At 39.0% G+C, this 21,019-nt stretch overlaps 5 protein-coding genes across 14 annotated transcripts in view; 1 reads left to right on the top strand and 4 right to left on the bottom strand.

Annotated features, from left to right (window-relative positions):
- On the bottom strand, window positions 1–7,566 carry LOC107266897 (vascular endothelial growth factor A). 4 transcript variants are annotated; one of them, XR_001537502.2, is made up of 6 exons: window positions 7,191–7,566; window positions 4,202–4,307; window positions 2,177–2,385; window positions 2,015–2,113; window positions 1,657–1,935; window positions 1–1,332 (listed from the first exon to the last, which is right to left on the bottom strand). XR_001537502.2 is itself a non-coding variant. In XM_015737904.2 (6 exons), exons 1-6 carry the CDS (start codon window positions 7,398–7,400, stop codon window positions 1,305–1,307), a joined length of 837 nt encoding a protein of 278 aa, XP_015593390.1. In that variant the 5' UTR covers window positions 7,401–7,566; the 3' UTR covers window positions 1–1,304. The 4 variants fall into 4 exon arrangements, 2 of the variants coding, with proteins under 2 accessions (XP_015593390.1, XP_015593389.1); XR_001537501.2 differs by having other exon boundaries at window positions 1–1,257; XM_015737904.2 differs by having other exon boundaries at window positions 1,751–1,935.
- Window positions 760–4,424, top strand: LOC107266896. The gene is made up of 3 exons (XM_015737902.2): window positions 760–892; window positions 2,466–2,731; window positions 2,804–4,424. Exons 2-3 carry the CDS (start codon window positions 2,484–2,486, stop codon window positions 3,624–3,626), a joined length of 1,071 nt encoding a protein of 356 aa, XP_015593388.1. The 5' UTR covers window positions 760–892; window positions 2,466–2,483; the 3' UTR covers window positions 3,627–4,424.
- Window positions 7,567–7,689: 123 nt separating the features above from the next.
- LOC107266564 lies at window positions 7,690–10,035 on the bottom strand. Its single transcript, XM_025083873.1, has 10 exons — window positions 9,860–10,035; window positions 9,710–9,778; window positions 9,547–9,631; window positions 9,317–9,482; window positions 9,025–9,218; window positions 8,781–8,969; window positions 8,558–8,725; window positions 8,331–8,500; window positions 8,137–8,269; window positions 7,690–8,073 (listed from the first exon to the last, which is right to left on the bottom strand). Exons 1-10 carry the CDS (start codon window positions 10,006–10,008, stop codon window positions 8,029–8,031), a joined length of 1,368 nt encoding a protein of 455 aa, XP_024939641.1. The 5' UTR covers window positions 10,009–10,035; the 3' UTR covers window positions 7,690–8,028.
- A 108-nt stretch (window positions 10,036–10,143) lies between these two features.
- On the bottom strand, window positions 10,144–16,156 carry LOC107266895. 4 transcript variants are annotated; one of them, XM_015737898.2, is made up of 10 exons: window positions 15,999–16,156; window positions 13,549–13,846; window positions 13,304–13,490; window positions 12,606–13,245; window positions 12,276–12,529; window positions 11,824–12,005; window positions 11,501–11,732; window positions 11,253–11,418; window positions 10,925–11,147; window positions 10,144–10,845 (listed from the first exon to the last, which is right to left on the bottom strand). In XM_015737898.2, exons 1-10 carry the CDS (start codon window positions 16,111–16,113, stop codon window positions 10,569–10,571), a joined length of 2,574 nt encoding a protein of 857 aa, XP_015593384.1. In that variant the 5' UTR covers window positions 16,114–16,156; the 3' UTR covers window positions 10,144–10,568. The 4 variants fall into 4 exon arrangements, with proteins under 4 accessions (XP_015593384.1, XP_015593385.1, XP_024939639.1 ...); XM_015737899.2 differs by having other exon boundaries at window positions 11,501–11,726; XM_015737901.2 differs by having other exon boundaries at window positions 10,679–10,845; window positions 10,925–11,164.
- A 216-nt stretch (window positions 16,157–16,372) lies between these two features.
- Window positions 16,373–21,019, bottom strand: part of LOC107266781 (protein kibra) — a 38,755-nt gene continuing 34,108 nt past the window's right edge. For all 4 annotated transcript variants that reach the window (XM_025083869.1, XM_015737631.2, XM_015737630.2 and 1 more), the window contains 4 exons: window positions 20,503–20,958; window positions 20,201–20,416; window positions 19,639–20,117; window positions 16,373–19,520 (listed from right to left, as the gene is read on the bottom strand). In XM_025083869.1, the coding sequence (XP_024939637.1) occupies window positions 19,067–19,520; window positions 19,639–20,117; window positions 20,201–20,416; window positions 20,503–20,958 (1,605 nt within the window). In that variant the 3' untranslated portion in view covers window positions 16,373–19,066. The remainder of the gene's footprint in view (window positions 19,521–19,638; window positions 20,118–20,200; window positions 20,417–20,502; window positions 20,959–21,019) is intronic.

The raw sequence follows: 21,019 nt of genomic DNA, 5'->3' as shown, positions 1-21,019 counted from the left end.
CAAGGGAAAATAATACATAGTTTTTTTTATTTCCATGTTAAACAATAATGATGTTACATGTACATATAATTTGAATGTGTACCGATCTTTTAATATCATTTGCAAATTCAGGGTCTTATGCTAAATGCGTATCAGAAATTCTCTGAAGATGCAACTGATATATCAGATTACAAATATAGCACATTATAATCAAGGACATATTAGGATTTCGATAAAGCTTATTCCAGCATGTCTAATTACCTTAGCCCATCCTATTAGAAGAATATTAGAGCCATGTTATTCTCAAGTGCCTCTGGACGAGAAGCGATTTTACGATTCACCCAATAGATAGCGAATTCGAAAAATAATTTGGATCAAGACGCACCTGGATGTAGGCAAACTAGCGTACATCGAGCGCAATACATTAGGCATTTTGATTAAGTCGTAGTAAAGGACAGAATATACAAAACTAAGGTATAAGTAAGCTTATAATACATACTACAAATTTGACCACTAGATGGTTCTGCTATTCGTATCTGCTTATTCCCATGTGTCTTTTGTACAAAGTATACTATATATTATAGCAAGGTCAAACTTTAGTAGAGGCTACGCCACTGAACGACTATACACTAATCTATCTTATAGTTTGCGAAACAAGTTTGACAGACTAGAATTATTGTGTAAAATGTCCTTCTGACTGTTTCCAATCAGTGGCGTAGCTACGACTAAATTTCAGTATTGCATTAAGTTCCGATAGTCTCCCACTTATCACAATCGAATCTCGCCGCAAGACATCACGATGTGCTGACGGTATACAAAAGTCAAGAGCAATTATCAGTTGACAATAACTAAAATAACTAAAATTAAAAAATAAAGGGTGTCGCTAACAAGAAGTTGCATAAATACAATAGGAGTAAGTACTGTTTATAGTTAATCTTGCATTTGCATGAATAAATACTAACATCACAATGGATAATATCTCCCTTGGAATCTGTAGGAGTGCGTTTAATGTTGAAAAAAGAAATAGGAGAAAAAATCATTCCCATTGGCTCCATATAAAAATTGTTCACACTGTCCACGTCGTAAATGTTAATCCACCATACACGTATATGTAAGAATCACGTGCGTTCCGGATCGTCCTTAGGCTTTCTTCTAGGATCCGCAGCGTCGATGACAAAAACAGAAGGTGAAAAATGTCTGTTATTTCCATCCTGTCGACTTGGATAAATTCCTATCTTACTATTACCAAACCATAGTCTGCCTGGAATAGCCTTGCAGCTAGAAAAAGAATTACGGGTACACTGATTATCCTCGTCATTGCTAAGCTAACAAGATCCGTATTTCGTTACGTATCTAAAACAAAAATAAAACACAAACATAGAAAGAAATTCTTCCAACACCCTAGACAAAGAACAGGGCGATCACAGAAGCACAAGACGGCTCTGAGAAGTGGATATTTAGAAGTCCCTCCCATTTTTTGTTTTTCTTTTCCCCACTCCATTACGAAAAGTGTCACCGCACCAAGGAAACAGATCAGAAGGGTTAAGTCGCACAGAATCCAAAAACCAAAGGACAGACAGCAAGCGTACAAGAGAAATTCCAACAGAGAGACAAGAGCGCAACAAGAGAAAATTACTTTAGTGAAAAGATTAAGCGAGAAAGTTATTTATGTCTTACAAGGTAATAGTAGAAGAAACCATAAACCAGTAGAAAATTTTTCTTGCAAGAAGCCAAAAACAGCGTGAATCCATTTTCTCATTGAGGCGCGCACCTGCACGCATTTTGATCGAAGAACAATCCTGTGCTGCACTCTTCCACCCTCAGACAACGACACGTGCACGTTTCTGGATCCCAACGTTTTATTTTGTGTTCGCGCTCGCATTTTTCCTCCTCGTCCGTATTCTTGCAGATGCACCTGCATTCGTCCTCCGAATAGCGATGCTTATCAATGCAATGCTAAGCCAAAAAAATGCATTCATTGATTCATACAATCTATCCGTATAATATACAATTAAATATGCACCTGACAACCTACCTCGGCTTTGACCCTGCAATTGCACATGCACTCGGTGTGCTCCTCCAGAGCCACTAGCTTCTTTTCGATCAATTTAAAGGATTGATCCCTTACTTGAACCTAGAAAAATTTTTTTTTCTTAACCATTACACGTTACAAGCAAATATAAATTCCGATACGTACCACTACGTTTCGTACATCCGTTTTTGACGGTTGACAAGACAATGCACTGTGGGTACAGCATCCGCCGCATCTTTTGGCGCGTGTACACGTTGGCAAATATATTTTGGTTGGATCATTATCTTCAACCAGCTCTACCACCTGCAGCTCCGGCATGCACACTGCGCTCTTAGGTATCTCGACCTTGGATCGTTCAACGCCTCCGACTCTACCTAAAAAAAAAAAAAAAAAATAATAATTAAGGACTCTTACTATCGCAAGTATTATATAAAGGGTGTTCAATATATTTCAGATAAAGCATAAACAAACAATGTCCGACGAGTATTCCCGCGCTATATCGTTCGCAAATAGTTACTTTGCCTTGGTAGACGGATTGGCTACTGGATTGGAAGATCATTTGGCAGATGATGTGATTCTGGACTGGTTTGGTGAAACCATAAAGGGCAGAGCGAATGTAACGGCTTTTATGAAAGCTCATAAATTCGATTCACGTCATATGTTTACTAATATAACGCCAACGGCTAGTATAGGATACAGAAAGAAAAGACAGTGCAACAGGTAAATATCGTATTACCCCATAATCTAGACCTTAACGATTAATCGGATAAAATAAAAATTTCATTTTCCCAGGGATAGTACCGGAAGCTCTGACAAGATTGGATGTATCACTGAATGCGTCATAAAGAACGAATTGAATTTTGATAAGCTTCGAATCAGTGACAAGGATCGTGCGATTAACGTTAATGAAGAATCTACCTATGACCTCGACGAGAACGACCTCAGCGCTCTCTTTAAATTGGAAATCACTTCCACGAATATTGACGAGATTGAGGATAATATCAGCAAGATCAGACGCGAGGAATGTGCTGGGACTCTTGTGAAGCAGGAATGTGGCCAGGGTGATGGTCCAGGTCTTGTCGAGCAGAGTTCAGTCAAGTACTTGGAAGCCAACGGGGAAATAGAATTTAGTAAGAAATTTATTAAGAAGAATTCGTTTCACACCTGGGCAAGACCCTGCCGTTTGCAGATCGCATACTCAGTGATGCCCGAGAAGAGTTCGGGAAAATTTGTAGAAGCCGAACCGAAGGTGCACGAGGTGGAGTCTTACGACGATAAAAAATCAAGATTACCCAGTCTTGAAGAGATCAATGAAATTGGTAGCAGATTGGTACCGAATTTGAACAGTTTTGGTGGATACTTGCGACACGTGGATTTCACGGAGGAACGTCAACACTTTTTGAAAACGCTTGCGGATGAGTTCATTCGCCAGAGTTCTGGTGTCAATCCCTTCACTCCTCAGTACGTGGGCAATCGATTGGTCTTTGATAAGATCGGAACCAGTGCGGACGGTCAGAAAAATTTTGTATTCAATTACTTAATTCATTTGTTAATCTACGAAGGTAGCAATAGATGCAGACTTAATTTAAGCCACGAATTCGAAAAACGCGTTTGACTCATATCTTGCGTGTCTGCTTTCACTCTAAAAAGATACGCCCCCAAACTCCCTGGCGTGTCGTTTCATTATTTTTTTTAAGCGTTTTCTATCACCTTTTTTTTCAGTTGGCGGACTGGTACCGTCATGAGTTATATAAGATACCGTTAAATATCAAAAATCAATTTTTGTTTAATGTATATATATATATACTTTTTAAGTTTCGTTATTACTCTTCGCATCAACGTTACTTTTTGTTATATGATCATTTCTCATATACGAAATACTATATCAGTATCATCCGATACGAGATTAGATTAGGCACGAGGACGTCATTTTTGTCCGAGGACCTGGCGTCCTATAGATACTTGAAGTCGTTGTGACATTAAGTTTTCGGGCACAATAACTTACACGTAGAATATCGTGATGAACAAAGTAGAAGAAAACAGAATATTTTCGTTTTTTATTGTCAGCTGGTAGATTCGACACCAGTATTCCTTCCGCAAAAGCATGATAACGAAAAAATGAGAATTACATGGTGGAAAATAATGCGAATAAAATATTAATGGCGAACTATTATTATTATTATTACTTACTGCTTAGACCAACTCCAGTATTACCGGTTTCTACGACTCCTACCGCAGCAAGGATATCATCGACAGAATCCATGGTACTCAAATCCTTAGCAATTTGAATGCTTCTCTGTAAAACAGGAGAGAAATTAATTTATGTGATAAAATTTATATTTTCTTAGTTTAAAAAGATTTGGTATTCTTTCAGAACGGGTAATCACCTGAGAATTTAATGTTATGTTTTAAGTAGCATTGTACGTGTTTTCGTATATGGAAACATACGTGCTCGATAATCGCGGTAGACTGTATACTTTGGAATAAATAAATAATAAGTCGAACAGCAGGTGGGAAATGAGAATTTTTAATTAGTCATTCTTATTAGTCATACTATATGGATTAATAAAATTATGTGACACAGGTAAGCGAACGTAGGCAAAGATTGATCTGAACATTTTCTGTATCTTATTCCGATCATGACAAAGTCGGATGAATTGCAATGACTGTGCAACTGGTAATCGTGCCTGAAGTACCATAGGTGCGATTCCGGCAGAGTTACGCGATGGAGTCAAAATCATCGCGACGCTGTGACGACACGATGATACGTATACAGTTAACTACAGCTTCATCGCAAAACATTCGCAACCTAGTTGGGAAATTATCTGGAATCTTTTCTGTACGTTTTGTTGCAAATAGGTAGACCGCACAGCCACACGATTTCCTGTAGACTTTCAGATACAGTTTTTTGAATGATATTGTGAACGGCAAAGATGAATTTTCAAATTTGATAACTAAAAAAATAAAGTCTCATTTATGATCGTGTTGGTAAATATAAGCGATTTTTTACGCTATCGCCATTTTTATTGCACACGATTTATTTGTCACGTTTAGATCTGACGTCCCGTTTACGCTTTTTTTTTATGTAAACTGATAAGGTCGCTGACAAGATTGATAAGGGGATGTTTGCGTTTACTGATTCTGCACGATCGATGTACTTAATCTTCTAAAGCCCGAATTTTCGTCGTTTCGCTATAAACAAATTTTTGTAACGCGAAATCGACAAATAATTAGCTCCAAATACAAATTATTCATAAATTCGATAGTTTTGATGATTTTATTATGACGAATAAGTTTTGAAACTTTGTGCAGGCTGGCTCATTGAGATAAAAAATTAAATAAATCAATAAGATATCGATTTATTAGTATGTGACTTCAAAGTCACGCCAGGATATAGAGGGTTAATAATTATATTTAATTAGATTACTATTATTATAAATTATGCAAATTAATTGTTCCAGTAAAAAGATGCATTATGGACTTTCCTCAAATTAGGACTGTCAGGTCCGCAACCTGTTCGCAAAATCCCATAAACAGTATGATTGATGAAACTTTTTTTTCTATAAAACTTAAAGGTGAATAGTTGGTATTCTCAACGATCCAAGTTCCTGGTATCGATTCGCCTCTGAATCACGGTAGCTATCGATCACTGAATTCCAGCGTGACTAATTCAAAAATTAATTTTTGCTTTAGCTAAGGGTCAAGCATTCTCCATGTACAGTTAGATTCTTTTAATGTAATAAGTCCTTGGTAACTGATAATGATCTACTGATAAGACTCGATTCAATTGGTTTCTAATACAATCCATATGTATTTCCTAGAAATGGAAGGATGAACAAGAGCAATTTTAATGTCTTAGTCTACTTGTAATTAAATTGTCATAACATTGTTTTTCATATTTATAGAAGCATTTTCACATTTGGTATTTCCGCCCAATTATTCCCAGGATTCTTTATATGGCTTGTATACGTCAATGACCGGACTGATTAGCAACATTAATTACTCCGAAAGGATATTAGTCGACGTCAGAGATACTGTGACCAATCGTCGCGACACGCGTCCTGTAGGGAAAATGCTGAAAATTCTTAGAATGAATATGCAGGCCAGGAATGTAATGCACGTCATGAGTTTCGCGCATTCCAAAAGCTTGCCAATATCCTTTTTCATTTTTTGAAATTTCGCGGGACGAAGTTGAGTGTTACTATGAATAAGTACACTGCCCGTCAGCTTCCTTTCCCAGTATACAACTTTACACATAGGAATGCTAAGGAACGTAAAAGAAAATATTTCCGACTGAATGACTGTTAGAATCCCATGAAAATTTTCAATACGTATTAAATATTTCAAATTAAATGTCTAAGGAATATTTGCTTCGCAGCGCGTACACGCTTATTTTGAATTCCATGTGCAGAAGGTCAACACACACGCAGCCATTCATGTTTCATCACTGACGCTCCAAATTTTTGAGTCCATGACAAATCAATTACAATACAATAAATTTCCTGGACAGAAGTCCACGATTTTCTTAACTGGAAGTTCAAGAGCAAATAAAAAGATAATCAATATCGTTGAAATCATTTCTCGTGTGTGTTCAAGATAAAAACTCAAGTCTGCTGAACGATATAAGACGAAATAAATTTCTATATCACAGAGAATCATGCATGACGCTTTTGGTATTAGATATCAGTTGGAAAAACCAACAACTAATATCTCTAATGATGTTCAATGATATCGTAACAATTCTATTCATCAATAATAATAGGTTGTAAAGAAAATTTGACTGACACACTGCTGCATACCGAAGTGATAGTATTGTTTGCACAAATGTCACGGTGCAACATTGATTTCTCTATATGATGACGTGCAACTGTAAATTATGTCGTAAATGCTGAATACGACAGCTGTGAACAGTGAAAACAGTATGCTGACTGCTACCTGTTTAGTATCCTCGACATTATTAACGACGTCCTTCAATAAGAGCCAAGTGTAACCAACGTCAGGTGAAAAAACAAAGTAGAAGCAGCTATCAGAGGTGTCATAAAAATTTCATCGTAACCATTATCTGATTTACGACTAATCATCACATTAAATAGATCAAAATTAAAGTAAATTTAAAACATCCATACACGTATTTATGCACGTAATATACATAGTACATATAATAAATAATTGTACTCACAGCCAACTCAGTAAGATTGTCATATTTTTTGTTCATACTAATCGCATTGTGATCAGGCCTGTCAATTCGCCTTCTTATTCCACCAGGATAAACGAAGTCCTGATCGCCATGAAAGTGAACTTCCTGAGCCAGAGATATGGTGAACAGCATGTTCAGTATAAAACACTTGAAGCTAATCCATTGCCATATTCTTTTCGTTGACTCTGTCATATTCAACGTCGATTGTCAATAAGTAATTATTAACGAGAGCAGAGACGCGGAGCGGCAATAAAGAGTACAACTGTCACTATAAAATTTTCTTGTATGTATATTCAAACCGATTTTCAGCAGTTATTCTAACGCGCAGTTGTGCGATCCGGGAGAGTACGATTGCTACTAACGTTGGTCGCGACGACGCTCCAGTATTTATGCTCTTCGCGTAACGCTACCGCCGAGCGTCGTTACGTGAGAAAGTGTTGTGGCACGTCTGTAAACGCAATTCTCTCGAGATAGGAACACCTCCCGGTATATGGCATAGCAATATGGAAATTGTAGTTTGATCGTTCTATTAGGTTTTACGGTGTTCGGTAAATTAGCATTAGCCTATCGGATGACGTTAAGAATTTCGTGTAATTAGAATTATTATTATCTGGCCTTTTTCTTCTTTTAACGTTGGCAACGTTGTGGGCGACACCGTAGGCTTTCCATATTTTACGATACTTCGAATCTTTTGGTAAAATTTGTATGGTGTATGTATCTGATACGTCAAAAAAGTTGTTGAAAAATTATTACACGCTAGTTAGAAAGTCATTTGTGATTTATTGTTGAACATGACAGTTTATTGTATGTATAATCAGTTTCAAAGGTGGACAAATAGTATCATTCCAGTAATTGTGGTTAATAGCTGAAAATAAAATAATGCTTAATAACATAACGCGGATGTTTAATGAGGTTACTGAAAATTTACCAGGACAGCGGAAACGCTGTAATTTATAATTCTATAAAGTTTCCCCAAATAGGATATTTCTGTTTTAACAGGAAATAGACATCCCACTCTATGGATATTCCACGGTGTCGGTAAATCCACGCAAGAGGTATATCTGTTAATTAATTTTCATTATTTTATCCACTCTTACATTTCCTTTAATAAGATCATTACACCTAAATTTCATTGGTATTATCATCTGTGTCCTGTCATCCTCGCAGCATGATTCAGGAAGTTTGCAAGTGAAGGAACCTAAGAAATCTTCAGCAGTGTTAAACGTCATTTCAAGATTGGGATTCACCTTCTGACACCAATCCAAATATCCACGAACTCCACAACACTTAAACTTTAATAATAATTTATAGAGTATTTTAATATGCTAAAATTTTTAATGTGAACCTACTGACTGCTGAAAATAATTCCAAACATTTTCAATGGCGATTTCCGGTTCGACCTGAATATTGGATAACATATGATCCTTAGCATTGATCAAAATTTTCATTTGTAAATTTGCCTGCACGAATGCTAAGGTCACCAAGACAACCGCTAATGCAAAACAGGATGCTGCGTGCTGTTAAAAATTTTGATTAAAACGGATACTGGTGAAAAATAAGTTTTTCACTGACTGCTACAGTTTTTCTTGGTCCTTTTTGCAACAAACACAGACCACTCAGTGACAAAATCAAAAGTGACACAGCAACAAAGAATAGAGACATTAACGATGATTGATAAATGATAAAATCCAATATTATCAGAACAGTACTTTTGTGCACTGCCAATGCGATTGCCGCTACCAAATAAACAAGACCTGCAATCTAATAAACATTAATCAATCCAAGATGCATTATCGAATCGTTTAAACTCTGTTACCAGGACAATACTGTTGAGAATATCATGAACAAGCCGGAAGTTGTAGTAGCACACGGAACGTGTCAAAAGGATCCTCCGAATACTATCTCTTTCCGTATTTTGTGGTACAGTGTCTATAATGACTCCATGATGATCGACTTTTAAATCAGGAGTAGAAGCCGTTCCTCCGGTTCTCGGCCAAGAAGTATTTATTACTATAGGTGATTAATGATTCCCGAAATTGATACGTGATAATGAATTAATCCATATTGATTCGGCGCAATTAATTACTCTGTGTAATATCGGTACGTACTTGCAGGTAGCGCGATTGATCGAGTTTTTCGTATGGGATCGTTGGCATTCCAGTTGACGATGCCATCTTTGGTTAGTGACGGATGTGGCGAATGTGCACGACTCGTCGGAGACTTATGCCTGTATTTAATGGGACTTGTTTGACCAGAGGAGGATGGTATAAATAGCTGTTACAAAGGTTAACTTTCATTTTTGTTTATCCAGTATTGAATTTTAATTGTTACTTAATACCTGTCGACCCATACGTGGCGATCTGTTAATTGGAGTTTTTGGATAGACGCATCCTAAACTCGAATCTAAATCTTGAGTGAAAAGGCTTGAAGCAGTTCATTTATTTAAACATTTTTTTTAATGATATAATTTGATATAAATTAGTTTAATAATTCGGACTTACGCCCTTTTGCGGATTGGACTTTCTCGTGAGGTTAGGTTTGGTGGAAAGTCTGGGTCGTCGTCAAACAATCTTCAATCACAACAGCAATCGATATTAATATTTACAATATTGTTTGAAATTAAGATAAACAGTATTTTTTAAATAATCTACCTAGCCAGTACACCATTCGCTATGTCTTCTAGGGAGAGAATTTCATTAGGTGATTTCATAGACATTTCCGAGACTGGAAGGTTAATATCATTCGTGTCATCTGGATCCTTTTCGTTATCCGAATTCAAATCGGGTAGCTGTCGAGACATGTTTAGAAATGGAATTGTTAGTTACCAAAATACATCAGATACTAAAGAGTACTGTAATGCATAAATTGGCTTCAACGAATTAATTAAGAACATGATAATTTGACAGGACCCGTTTGTAATAACGATAGTCGTCTGTTCAATGAAACTCTTTTTATATAATATCATAAAAGTCATTAGAGATACAAAACAATAACGAATATGCTTTTTTAAAAATTACACAGACATCAATATAAATTAGGCGACAAATCGATTCTTACAAAATCGGTTATCGATGGACGGAATTATTATCTAGATTCTAGGTATAATAAAAAATCGCTATTACAATAACAAAACAAAAACGAAGAGTAAAGGCTTGATTCCAAAACGCTTGTATGTACAGTAATGATGTATGAATCCTTCTAAAAATTCTAATGATTGAGTATTAGATCCCTGCTTAACCTTAAATACAGTGGCACAAAGTATATTGCAAGGTATTTAAGATCCTTTTTCTTTCTTCAGACCAATTATAAAAAAAAGATAAATGAAACTCAAAAACCTTTGCCAAATTAAAGACCGGTTGTTTAAGTTGAAAACTTTTCAAGCTCTTTTTTGATAGCCGCTATAAGCGGAACGGCAGGATCTTCTGGCGGAAGTTGAGGATCCGCCAGAATGCGAAGAGTATCTACCTCAGGTAGATTCGGTCTATGAAAGGGCCCAGCACTCAGAGGCCTGGAACCCCAGGCGCCACGGGGATGGGGTCCAGAGTTTCCAGTTTCTGGTATAGTCTCTTCCAAGCATGTTCTCGGTAAGGATGTTCTGGGTCTTGTTCTTACTTCTGATGTTGGCGTGGCAACTGGGCTATTATATGAAATAGATCCTCATGAATCCGGAAGGAAATCAAACCGGAAGTGAGCTCTACATTTTATATGGGACTTACCTGACGTGTGCGGAGCGACCTCTGATTTCCGAAAATACCGTGAGATCATCCGTGGCACGAGTTGCTGCTGCTGAGGCACGTTGGCAGTCTTCTTCTTTGGGTTTGGCATCCCTGCTTCCAAAGAGGCTGAAGGAGTCCTCCAGGAGTTCATGGAGCCTACGTCTGGCACGTCCCACAGGACCCGGTATAATGGCAGGTTCGGGATCGGTTTCCGACGTGGTGTCTGCCAACAGTTTAGCTCTTTTGAGAAATCGCGGCATACCAGAAGCTTAGATCCTTACAGGATATTAGACTGGTGGTATAGTTAAAGAAATAAAAACTTTACTACCTTCTATGGCTTTCTGTCTGCGCAAATCCCAGACGATTGGTCCTACCACGCCAGGATCTTTGGCAGCACTAGGAGTTCTTGTCAGGAACTGATCGTTGCTCTTGGAATTCAGGTGCCCTTTCCTTATTGGCTCCGGAGAATCAAATTCCATATCAAGATGCCTTACCTATATTTAATTATCATAGTATTTATAAAATATATAAGTAAGAAAAATCATATTCTCTTAATGTTTATCATTTCATGCTCACCACAACTGGCTCCAAGACTCTGGATAATGGCTCCACACTCCTCATTCGGGGAAACTGCTTACACGATGGCATGGATAAATACGAATGTGGTGACGTAGTGACTTCGTCCCTTGGCGCATAACCATTTTCCAGAGACTCCAGGGCTTCTAAATTCTCAGCTACGGTATCCATAGAGTCTGGAGTTCTAGGAGGATCAATAGCATTCGTCCTGGTTACTCTACGACGACTAGTTCTTCCATGGAAAGAAAAAGAAGTGGAGCAATCGTTATGGGAAGCGATAAAAAAATATTAAAAATCTAATTATGTATATTGAAAAGAAATACCTCAGCTTCTTTGTTCCAGGAGGTTCTTCTTCTCTCCAAGGTGGACTACTTCTTTGAATATCCTCTTCGTTATCACTCGAGATGTCGTGTACCTCTGCCAAGACGCTCTCTGGAGTACCTGAAGTAACTGGACTCCTTGACAAGCTTCCTCCAGGAGTTTGTCTACGACTGGTACCATCAGTCTATAAATAAAGAAGTAACATTTTACCAGATTGGAAGGGGTATACTTGTTATAATCGATATCGTCCTGGTATCGGCCGCATATTGTCGCCAATAATCACATTTTAGTAATCTGATCTGATTTAATTGGTGAGCCAACCAGCCCTGGTCGCATTTGCATGAAATTCTTACTTATACAAACCACAGTTCCGACTTCCTGTCTGACTAGGTTTAGGCACGCACCACCTCCCGAATTTAGGAAAGAGTCGCTCCAATCAATAAACATCACTAACCCTGGCTTCAGTTTCTGAAGTATAGCCCGTGTTATCCAGTCCTGGCGTAGTCGATGTATATTCACGATCCTTCTTCAGGATACTCTGTGGGGGTGGTGCGGAAACAGCACTATGGGCCCGTTTCCGTTTAGCAGCTACGAATAGACCAGTTAAGATAAAGGCTAGAAGGATGATACCGGCGCCTGCAGCTCCAGCTAGTAACCAGATGTCGCGTTTTCTAGATAAGGCCAAAGGCAGCGTCTCCTTTAAGAAAGCTGCAACGTCCAAGCATCAAATGAGAAATAATTATTTAATTATGAATGGAATGAAAACACTTTTCAAAAAACTTACGTTCGCTCTGAATGATCACTGGTGCTCCAAGTTCAATTGCTACTTCTTGTTCTGATAAAAGTGCCATATCCTTCGCAGCTGTTGCAGCTGGTACTGGTTTACCTCCCAGATGCACTGAATATATTAATCTAGTGGCGCCACCTTCGATTACGCTTGTATTCGTCATTCTTACTTGAACTGTACCTACATCTGGGATACGCAACTTGGATTTGGTCATGTTCATAATATCAGTAAGATTTGACTGATCGGATATGTGCTCTTGAGCGATAGAAAAGAGAGAGTGAAGCGAGCCGGAAGTCTTCTCTTGGAACTGATTCACATTATGAAAAGGCACTGGAGTTTCGTTGAGTCGCTTGAGGAGGAGACTAGGATCCAAAATACTTTCGTTGTTATTTGTCTCCATTGCAAACATTAATCTAGATCTAAAGTTTTCTCTGTCATCTTTGCTGACAGTAGTATTCGCGTAGACTTTTTTGTTATTCACATTTTCAAAATCCTCTATTATCGTTCTGTTCTTCGGTATTCGTATTGCCCTCATATGTTTCACCTTAGTTGGTATCTTTACGGTTGTTTCAAAATTTGCTTCGGTGGTGGTACTGAAATTGTTCGTTACTACAATTTCAATTCTGCTATCGTTTCTCTGCAAAAGAAAGACAGAATATTGATAACATTCCAACGAGTGATACAGAAATCTTAACCTTTAAACCTGCTCTATCCCTAAGAGCTCGTTTTCTGGCAGCTCTACGAATTCGTGCGTCCGTAGAGAGGAGACCAAGATGGCGCTGTTGCTGTCTAGAAAATGCGGTACGGTACAAACGTGCCAGCCTTAGCTCTACCTGAGGTGGTACAGTTTCTCCAGCACGTAAGACAGTCAGCAGCCAGTACCTAAGATTCAAATTGAATCAATAATCTTATTAGGCCACATTAAACAATAATGACTAACCTGGGTCCAGGATCTTCTCCGATAAGGACACCAATGTCTTGATCGACATCTGGCAACGTTGGCGTGGGTTCTATGCAAGAAACACATCCAGGATCCTGTGGACCAACGTGTCCAGGATCCTCCTTACCGTCATCAGGAAGATAAACAGTAGCTGTATGATGAATGGTCCTGGTCTCGTAGAGGGTCAAGGTCTGATCTGGGTCCAGCCATGATGGAGCGTCTTCTGCACCCGTCCAGAAGAAGTCTTGCAGGTGGACCCGTCGTCCTGGTAGATGTTCTATCAGGACAACCTCGTCCTCTAAAATCAAGTGAGAAAACGTGACATGACGTAGCAGTACAATATTTTGAAAATAAGCGTTCTTAGTAATTTATGGAAAGACGTCCAAACCCAGCATATCACGCAATCACGTGATATCGGGCAACCGGAAGTTGATCGACAGAGTGCGTAACGGAGGAGATACGACTAGGATGGTAGAAGGTGGAAATTTATGGTTGGCAGTGCCAGTCGCAGATGCCGAAGAATTCCGACACGCGAACCACATTAAACGTTAAAGAAACGATGAATTACTGATGCAAGTCACGATAATCTTCCTGTCAGTTTTTAAAAAATTTAACTCTACTTATTTTTTTTTACTTTTCGTTTTTTGCTTCGACACCAAAGGCCATCACAATCCCAACCCGTTTCATGATTGGACTTCATATTTTCGTGAAACGTCACAATGGGACACTGGCGTCATATTCATGCTTCAATGACTACCGGAAGTCAGCTCGAGACACGTTGCGTATGATGATTGCGACTGAGCCGATTACCATAAGGGATCCTAAATAGGATTTCATTAAATGCATCACAATGCTTGTATAGAGACATCTATTGTGAAAAATTTGCACATAGTGACGGGCTCGATCAAATGCTTTATAAAAATTTTGACAAAATACATATAATTGACAAGAAATAAGAGAGATACTAATTACATGCTTACGTTGAAAAGTAATTAAAAACATTCTTACGAACCGAATGTCAAGTTGAATATTCTGATAAATTTATTCAGTCAATTCGTAATTGAGTAATTTGTTATGATTCCAATGTGATGCATCGGAACGTATTTCTTGTTGCCAGTGTCAGGACGACCTGGTTCCACGGTTCGTTTGCGTTTCCGGTCCGGAAGCGTCATGGAAGTACCCACAAACATATTTACTGGCGTCGCAAATTCGCGGCTAAACGTCCCATTACGTGTCGTTGGCAATGAAAATAAAAGTATTAAAATCCATAAATAAATTTTCAAACTACAGTTTCATCCGAAATGAAAATCGCATGCGTTAGAGCAACGCGTAAAATGTGAGGCAGATCCGCTGCAGCACCACCGTAGGTATTTTTAGCTTAGGTAGCAGTGTTAAATCAATAGAAAAGTAAGTTCCTATGGTGAATGGTAGAAACCGCCTTTGAATTCTCTTAAGACTCGTTAAAAGTAGCCCAGTCCCCTTCTCCTCTGACAAGCTATTGAAATTACCAAAAATACCTTTACAATATATATCTAATGCACCGGCAGAACCATGTGCCTCTTTAACCATGAAAAAAATAAATGAGTCATAATACTTTTCTTAAAAAAACTTTATGCTAAGAATCCCCTAAATAAACGAGCGTGCAGCTAATCGTATCGATCACGTAACACCCTGCATGTGCTGAATTACTTAGGTTGACTCCTTCGTCTAGCGTCGAGTTTTGAACACGCTTCCGGCCTCTCAATGTGTACTTCAATTTAAAGCTTAAACGCTCGAGAAGCGTATACATAGTTCGTTATGGTATACACGTAGGGAAGCAAGCCTTAAAGTTTACAGACAAGAAATTATAGAGAGGCGTCGCGACAAGACACGAGAATGGTGGATTGCATGTCTGCAGACGATTTAGGTAGAAAATAAAATTTCTTCCACGAGATGAAATGTGAGAGGTTCGAAAAAAAAGGAAAATTAAAAAAGAATTGCGTTATAGAAGAATAATCACGAGTTAATTAAATAAAAATCTGTTACACATATTACACTTCAATAATAAACGCAGCCAAACAAAACTAGATTACAATCACATATGCATTGCTTTATTCATACTTAATGTGAAGCCACGTGCGTGTGATAAAGAAAACTCCAGGAAAAACGGACAGCAAAATATAATGGAACTGTACAAATCGATATAAGGCCAGTAAAAATATGATTCATAATAACCAGTAAGATGTCCTAGTGGTCTACTAATGCACGTGTTACCCACCCTCCATTTTCCCACCCTAGTGAAGGTAGCAAGTAGAGTAAAGAAGCAATGGTTGCTCTTTATCGCGCAATGCACATGCAACCTAACCTAACACAACTCTTATTATTTCTACAGAACATTCGGGTACATTGAATGGGTTAAAAATTTGCCATTTATCGACCGAATGAACGGGACAGGTAAAGGATTGACTAACCTGCACCAGGTGGCAGGGCTGCCTCCGTAAGCAACTCCTGGACGAGCACTGCAACCGCTAGTGATAATAATCCGAGGCGAATAAATATCACACTGTGCTGGAGACAGCAAAGCATCGCGGTATGCGCGCTCTGCTCGACTGATCAACTCATCAGGATTCCTATAAAGGTTTTCAGAATAGTTTATCCCCACCAAGGGCCTACGATAAGACTGAGATAAGGTAGTGGGGCATGTGTGCATCACTCGAGTGGGAATAGTGTCATGGCGGACGCGCATGCGCACTGGACGTCTATCTGATCCATGCTTACTCGTGATTCAATGGAGTTTTAGGAATGTTAGGAAAGAAAATTGTTAAAAATGATTTTTAAACCGATCGAAACAAGAAGGCAAATTTATATTGTACTTTTTTTAATCGTTATCATACGAACCATTACTTACAAAGCATGTGTGTGTGTATGTGGAACCACGTTGTGTCTCCCGCACTCACTTCGTGTAAATATTGTGGTCTGTGTGTACGTTTTATTTTTTTTACGAAATTATCATATTTACTTCTCGATAGTAATACGCTATGCTGTAGCAATAATACATAATATAACATTAATAATACATAGGCGTAGTCGGTACCTCGTATGCAGACGGTTTTCGTTTTTAATATGAACAGAACGCGGGCTACGCGGTATAATAGAGTACTTTATACACACGAGAATTTCATATTCCCATTATTATTATTATTATTAATGTAGTATACGAGTCGTCTGCTTTTTTCATTTTTCTCTTCTCGTCTCACTCTCTCTCTCTTTTTCTCTTAGTCCTCACTCACACTCACTCTCACGACACACTCCTCGTGTGTATGCGCACGTAATTTTGTTACACGTTTAACACTAGACTATTTATAATATTTATATCTATATTCTCGTTAGATGCATATTTACAAACTTATGTACAAGGGGGTGTCTGTTGCTTCTCCCGCAATTTTTACTCTTACCCGTCATGTATTATAGAAACCTCCCTTTCTTCCACCCGCTCGAAAAAAATTTCAATTTTATTATTATATATTTTTTTTCAACAATCTTTACTTTCTACTAGACAACCTATCTACCGTAAAATGTAGTAAGGCATAATATTTTCTTAGTACTGGGATGAGTTCTTGTACCGAGAGCTAACCGCAGTGAATTTCGATTCCATACCAGCGCGGCGTCAGCCCCCGGAAGATGATGTCGATAGTTTCCGGATGTTGGTTTGTTTCTTTTTTTTTACCATTTCTTTATCCATCATCCGGAAGCTTCCTGTTCAACGATGATATACTGGTAACGAGTATACTAGTGTATAAAATAGTTTAGGGCTTCTGTGAATTTTCACTTTTTTTTTCTTTCATTCGTTTAATCGCGCGACGCTCGTACTGTGTACTTATTTTCATGTGGTTTATCTACGAAGGATCCTCGTGTCGTTGATACTTCCTGTTCCTGTCTGTCTTATTTTGGCTTTTTTCTTTTACATTATACACCTTCCTTCGTTCGTACATGTCTTGTCGCGCTCTGCTCAGTGGCTGAGTATTTTTTCTTTCACGTTTTCATTTAACAATTAGAGTAACGAATACTTAGAGACAACTGGAGGTTTGACATCTTGCGGACCTCGAAGCTTCCACGGGAATTATATATTCATTAGATGTCTATAGTGTAGTAGTTTGAACCCAGAGACTTGAAGCACCAATAAAGTATTCTTTTTTTTTTCTCTTGTCTTTGCCTCTTGTGGCATTATAAGCCATGGGCATTAGTCTGCGAGATGTCAAACGACCTAGTGATAACAAGACTATCAAAAAGTTAACAGTTTACAAAAAAAAAAAGGATTAGATTAGAACTAACAAGTGTATTACAATCGGTATTCAGTCAGTCGGCTTTATCATTTAACATTTAAATTGTTTAACAGTTATATTAAAATATAGGCGTTTCCTTACTCTCTCCTACGCTTTCTCTCTCAGTTTCATTTTTATCTCCTTCGCGTGACGCTGCTTTGTTTTTATGTTATTTTCATTTCGTCTCGTCACTTTTCAGAAATCAGATCTGCATTTTGGAATTACATTTGCAACGTTCTATCACCTGGGATATAGTATCTTTCTTCTTGTCGTCGTGTCTTACAGCGTTTGAGGCACTTCGATCGAATGCAAACATACTTTTGTTCGATATTGCCAAGCGTTCGTTTTTCAAATTTGAAAATACGTCAATAAACTCTTTAAGCTTTCTCTTCTAATCTCACTTTCATGATTCCTTAGAATCTCCGTTGTACAAAGCAGCACCGAATATTAAAAGGCACTTCAAGAAAAACCATTCTCCTACACCGTTCCCTCGCGTAATCGGTAGACGCATGCGCACGCATTCTGCGCAAAACACCCCACGCACGAGGGTGAGTCCAAAGAAAAAAAAAAGAACTAGAAAAACCAAGAGCGCAAACGTAACGTAACATTCATTCGAATCGCAGACCAGCTGCTCGGTGGGTCGTGCGTCTCGGTCTTTTCCTTTTCTTTTTTTTTTTTTAATTATATATACGAAATATATATACGAAAGAAAGGAGAAAAGACATGAATAAAGAACATAGATAATGGAAGAGAAATACACACACGGGTCAGAATCAATCCGCGACACGCACGGTGCAACAGAGCCGTGAATTAAAATACGTAATTAAATAAGGTAATCGATCGTGGAATTAAATAATTTACGCTCGCGTATATACCTATAAACAACAGGGGGGGGGGGCAGATAGGGTGGGGAGGATTATCGCTCTGATAATTGGCTAGTGCGTCCTCATCGCCTTAATTAGGTAATAACGAGAGACGAATGGACAAATATTTCAGCATTGCCAACGTTAAGTCTGTGAATAATGAGTAACAGTGCTATATGGATAATGAGTAATACGATTCGGTGTTATGTATGTTTCATATCCCCTAACCTAGTTACGTATTAACTCGTCGATCAATCACGAATAGAATAGAATCTGATTGGCACTCAATATAACAAAGGTCTGAACGAGCAAACTAGCATATCTTTTTCCCATTTCTCTGATTATTATTTTTTCTTAAACCTCGACACCGAGCACCCTGTCCACTACGTACTCGTACCTCTTGGGTTCACCGTTATCTTCTATCGCTTTTGAACCTTTTGAATCTTCTTCCGGTATAACGATACTATCGCTGTCATTCGGATGCTTGCCCGTTTTGCTCTCCGACGTCACGTTCACAGAGTTCACACTGTTCGTACTAAGATCCGCACAGTTACTGGTGACCACACTGTTAACTTTATTTCCCTCGACACTATTTGTTCTCATGTTCGTACTACCAGACGGTGCACTGTTGGATGAACAGTTCGTCGCAGGCTGCAATCTAGCTGCTACTGCCGATTGGCTGCTGACCGGTTCAGAGGCGTGTCTTCTGTGCTGAGGACCCGAATTATTTGTGCCGCTCTCCGGTGTGTCTTCCGGCGGAAGTACAGGCACGTTTAGATTGACTCTTGTGAAGAAAGCCATTTTTTCTCTAAAAAGTAAAAAGATACACAGCGATATAAGATTGATTTATTAAAATGACGCTACAGAAATAAAATGGCAGCTCGTTGATTTCCGTTTTAACGACTACGTTACGTATGTGGACTTACTTGAAGGATATAATGTCAGGCTTTCCCTTTCCGGCCTTGGTCTTGCGAAGCTTATAAATCTCCTTAGAGGTCTTCTTCAGCATCTTTTCGACCTTCTTATCCTCGGCGCTTTTTCCATTCTTGCCACTCTCAGCCTGCGCCATTAGTGACTGGAATTTGTGATCCTCCAGAAGCCAACTAGCCAGGTCGCTGTTTCCATTCTCGCGTGCCTGTTCCAGCCTCTGCTTTAGGTCTCGCAACCTGCTCAACTCGTCGTGAAGGTTGTTCAACCGTGCATGCTGGGCCTGTAAGTCAAGCTCTAGGTCCAGGGACGTCCTCGCCGTCGGTGGCAAGTGGGTGGACTTCTTCGACGCTGTTTTACAGCTAAGAGCCGAAGAGGGTCGTCTCCACCGAAGGGAACGACGCTCCACGGAATTTCTCTGGAAGGGTCCACCCCGACGGTAGAGTGGCATGCTACTGTCACTGTCGCTGCGGTTTAGCTGTAAATAATAAACACAAAGGAATATGAAGATATGTTGTCATTTTTATTGGAATAATAATTTCTTCGGTAAACTGAACTCACTCGACAGATATAATGATTCCTGCTGACCGCTGCGCTTGGCGAGAAAGTCTGACTCCTCTTAATGACGATGGAATTCTTGTCATCGTGAATCGCACCAGGTACCACGCCAGCAGCTGACAACTTCCTCTGCTTACCCTGTTCCGGGATGAATATACATTCCGTGTTGGTCTCCTTATCCTGCGTTTGATTTTCCTCTTCGGCAAGTTCTTCATCTTCCTGTTGCATAAAATATTTATAAAAATAATAATAAATATACGCTCTAATTCACTGACACATAATTAAAAATAATCCGCAGTACTGACCTCGTGTTCCAAAACGTCCTCAAGCACATTGTCCTCCATCATGAACTCGACGATGATACCTTCCTCGTCGCTATCCTCGCTACCACTATCACTATCACCATCCTCATCTTCCTCCTCAGGACTACCCAAACAATTCGCCAGTTCTTCGAGCCGGAGCGAAACCGCCGTTTGCAATTCTTCACAGCCCTGATTTCTGGTCAGGGTCGACGTTTGCGAGCTGATTATCGTGCTCTCGTCACTGCTCTCCTCCTTGGTGTTTTGCACCTGGGCTCCTCGATACATAGAGACATCGGATTCTTGTTTATCATGCTTCGCATGTTTACCGGAAGTCACGCTATTGCTGGTACTAGGAGTATCAGACGTGGGCGGCTGCATGAAGCGGAACGATAAAATGTTGTACCACTTGACGCTTGGAGATTCCGGACTGAAGTCTGCGAGGGAGACTTGGGCTGAACCCTATAAAAAAAAACCATGATTAATACCCAAATAGATGAATCAATTTTTAAAATTATTTTCT

The sequence above is a fragment of the Cephus cinctus genome, unplaced genomic scaffold (assembly GCF_000341935.2).
Source record: "Cephus cinctus unplaced genomic scaffold, Ccin1 Ccin1_scaffold0330, whole genome shotgun sequence".
NCBI classification, from domain to species: Eukaryota; Metazoa; Arthropoda; class Insecta; order Hymenoptera; family Cephidae; genus Cephus; species Cephus cinctus.
This window is presented reverse-complemented; position numbering and strand designations above follow the sequence as displayed.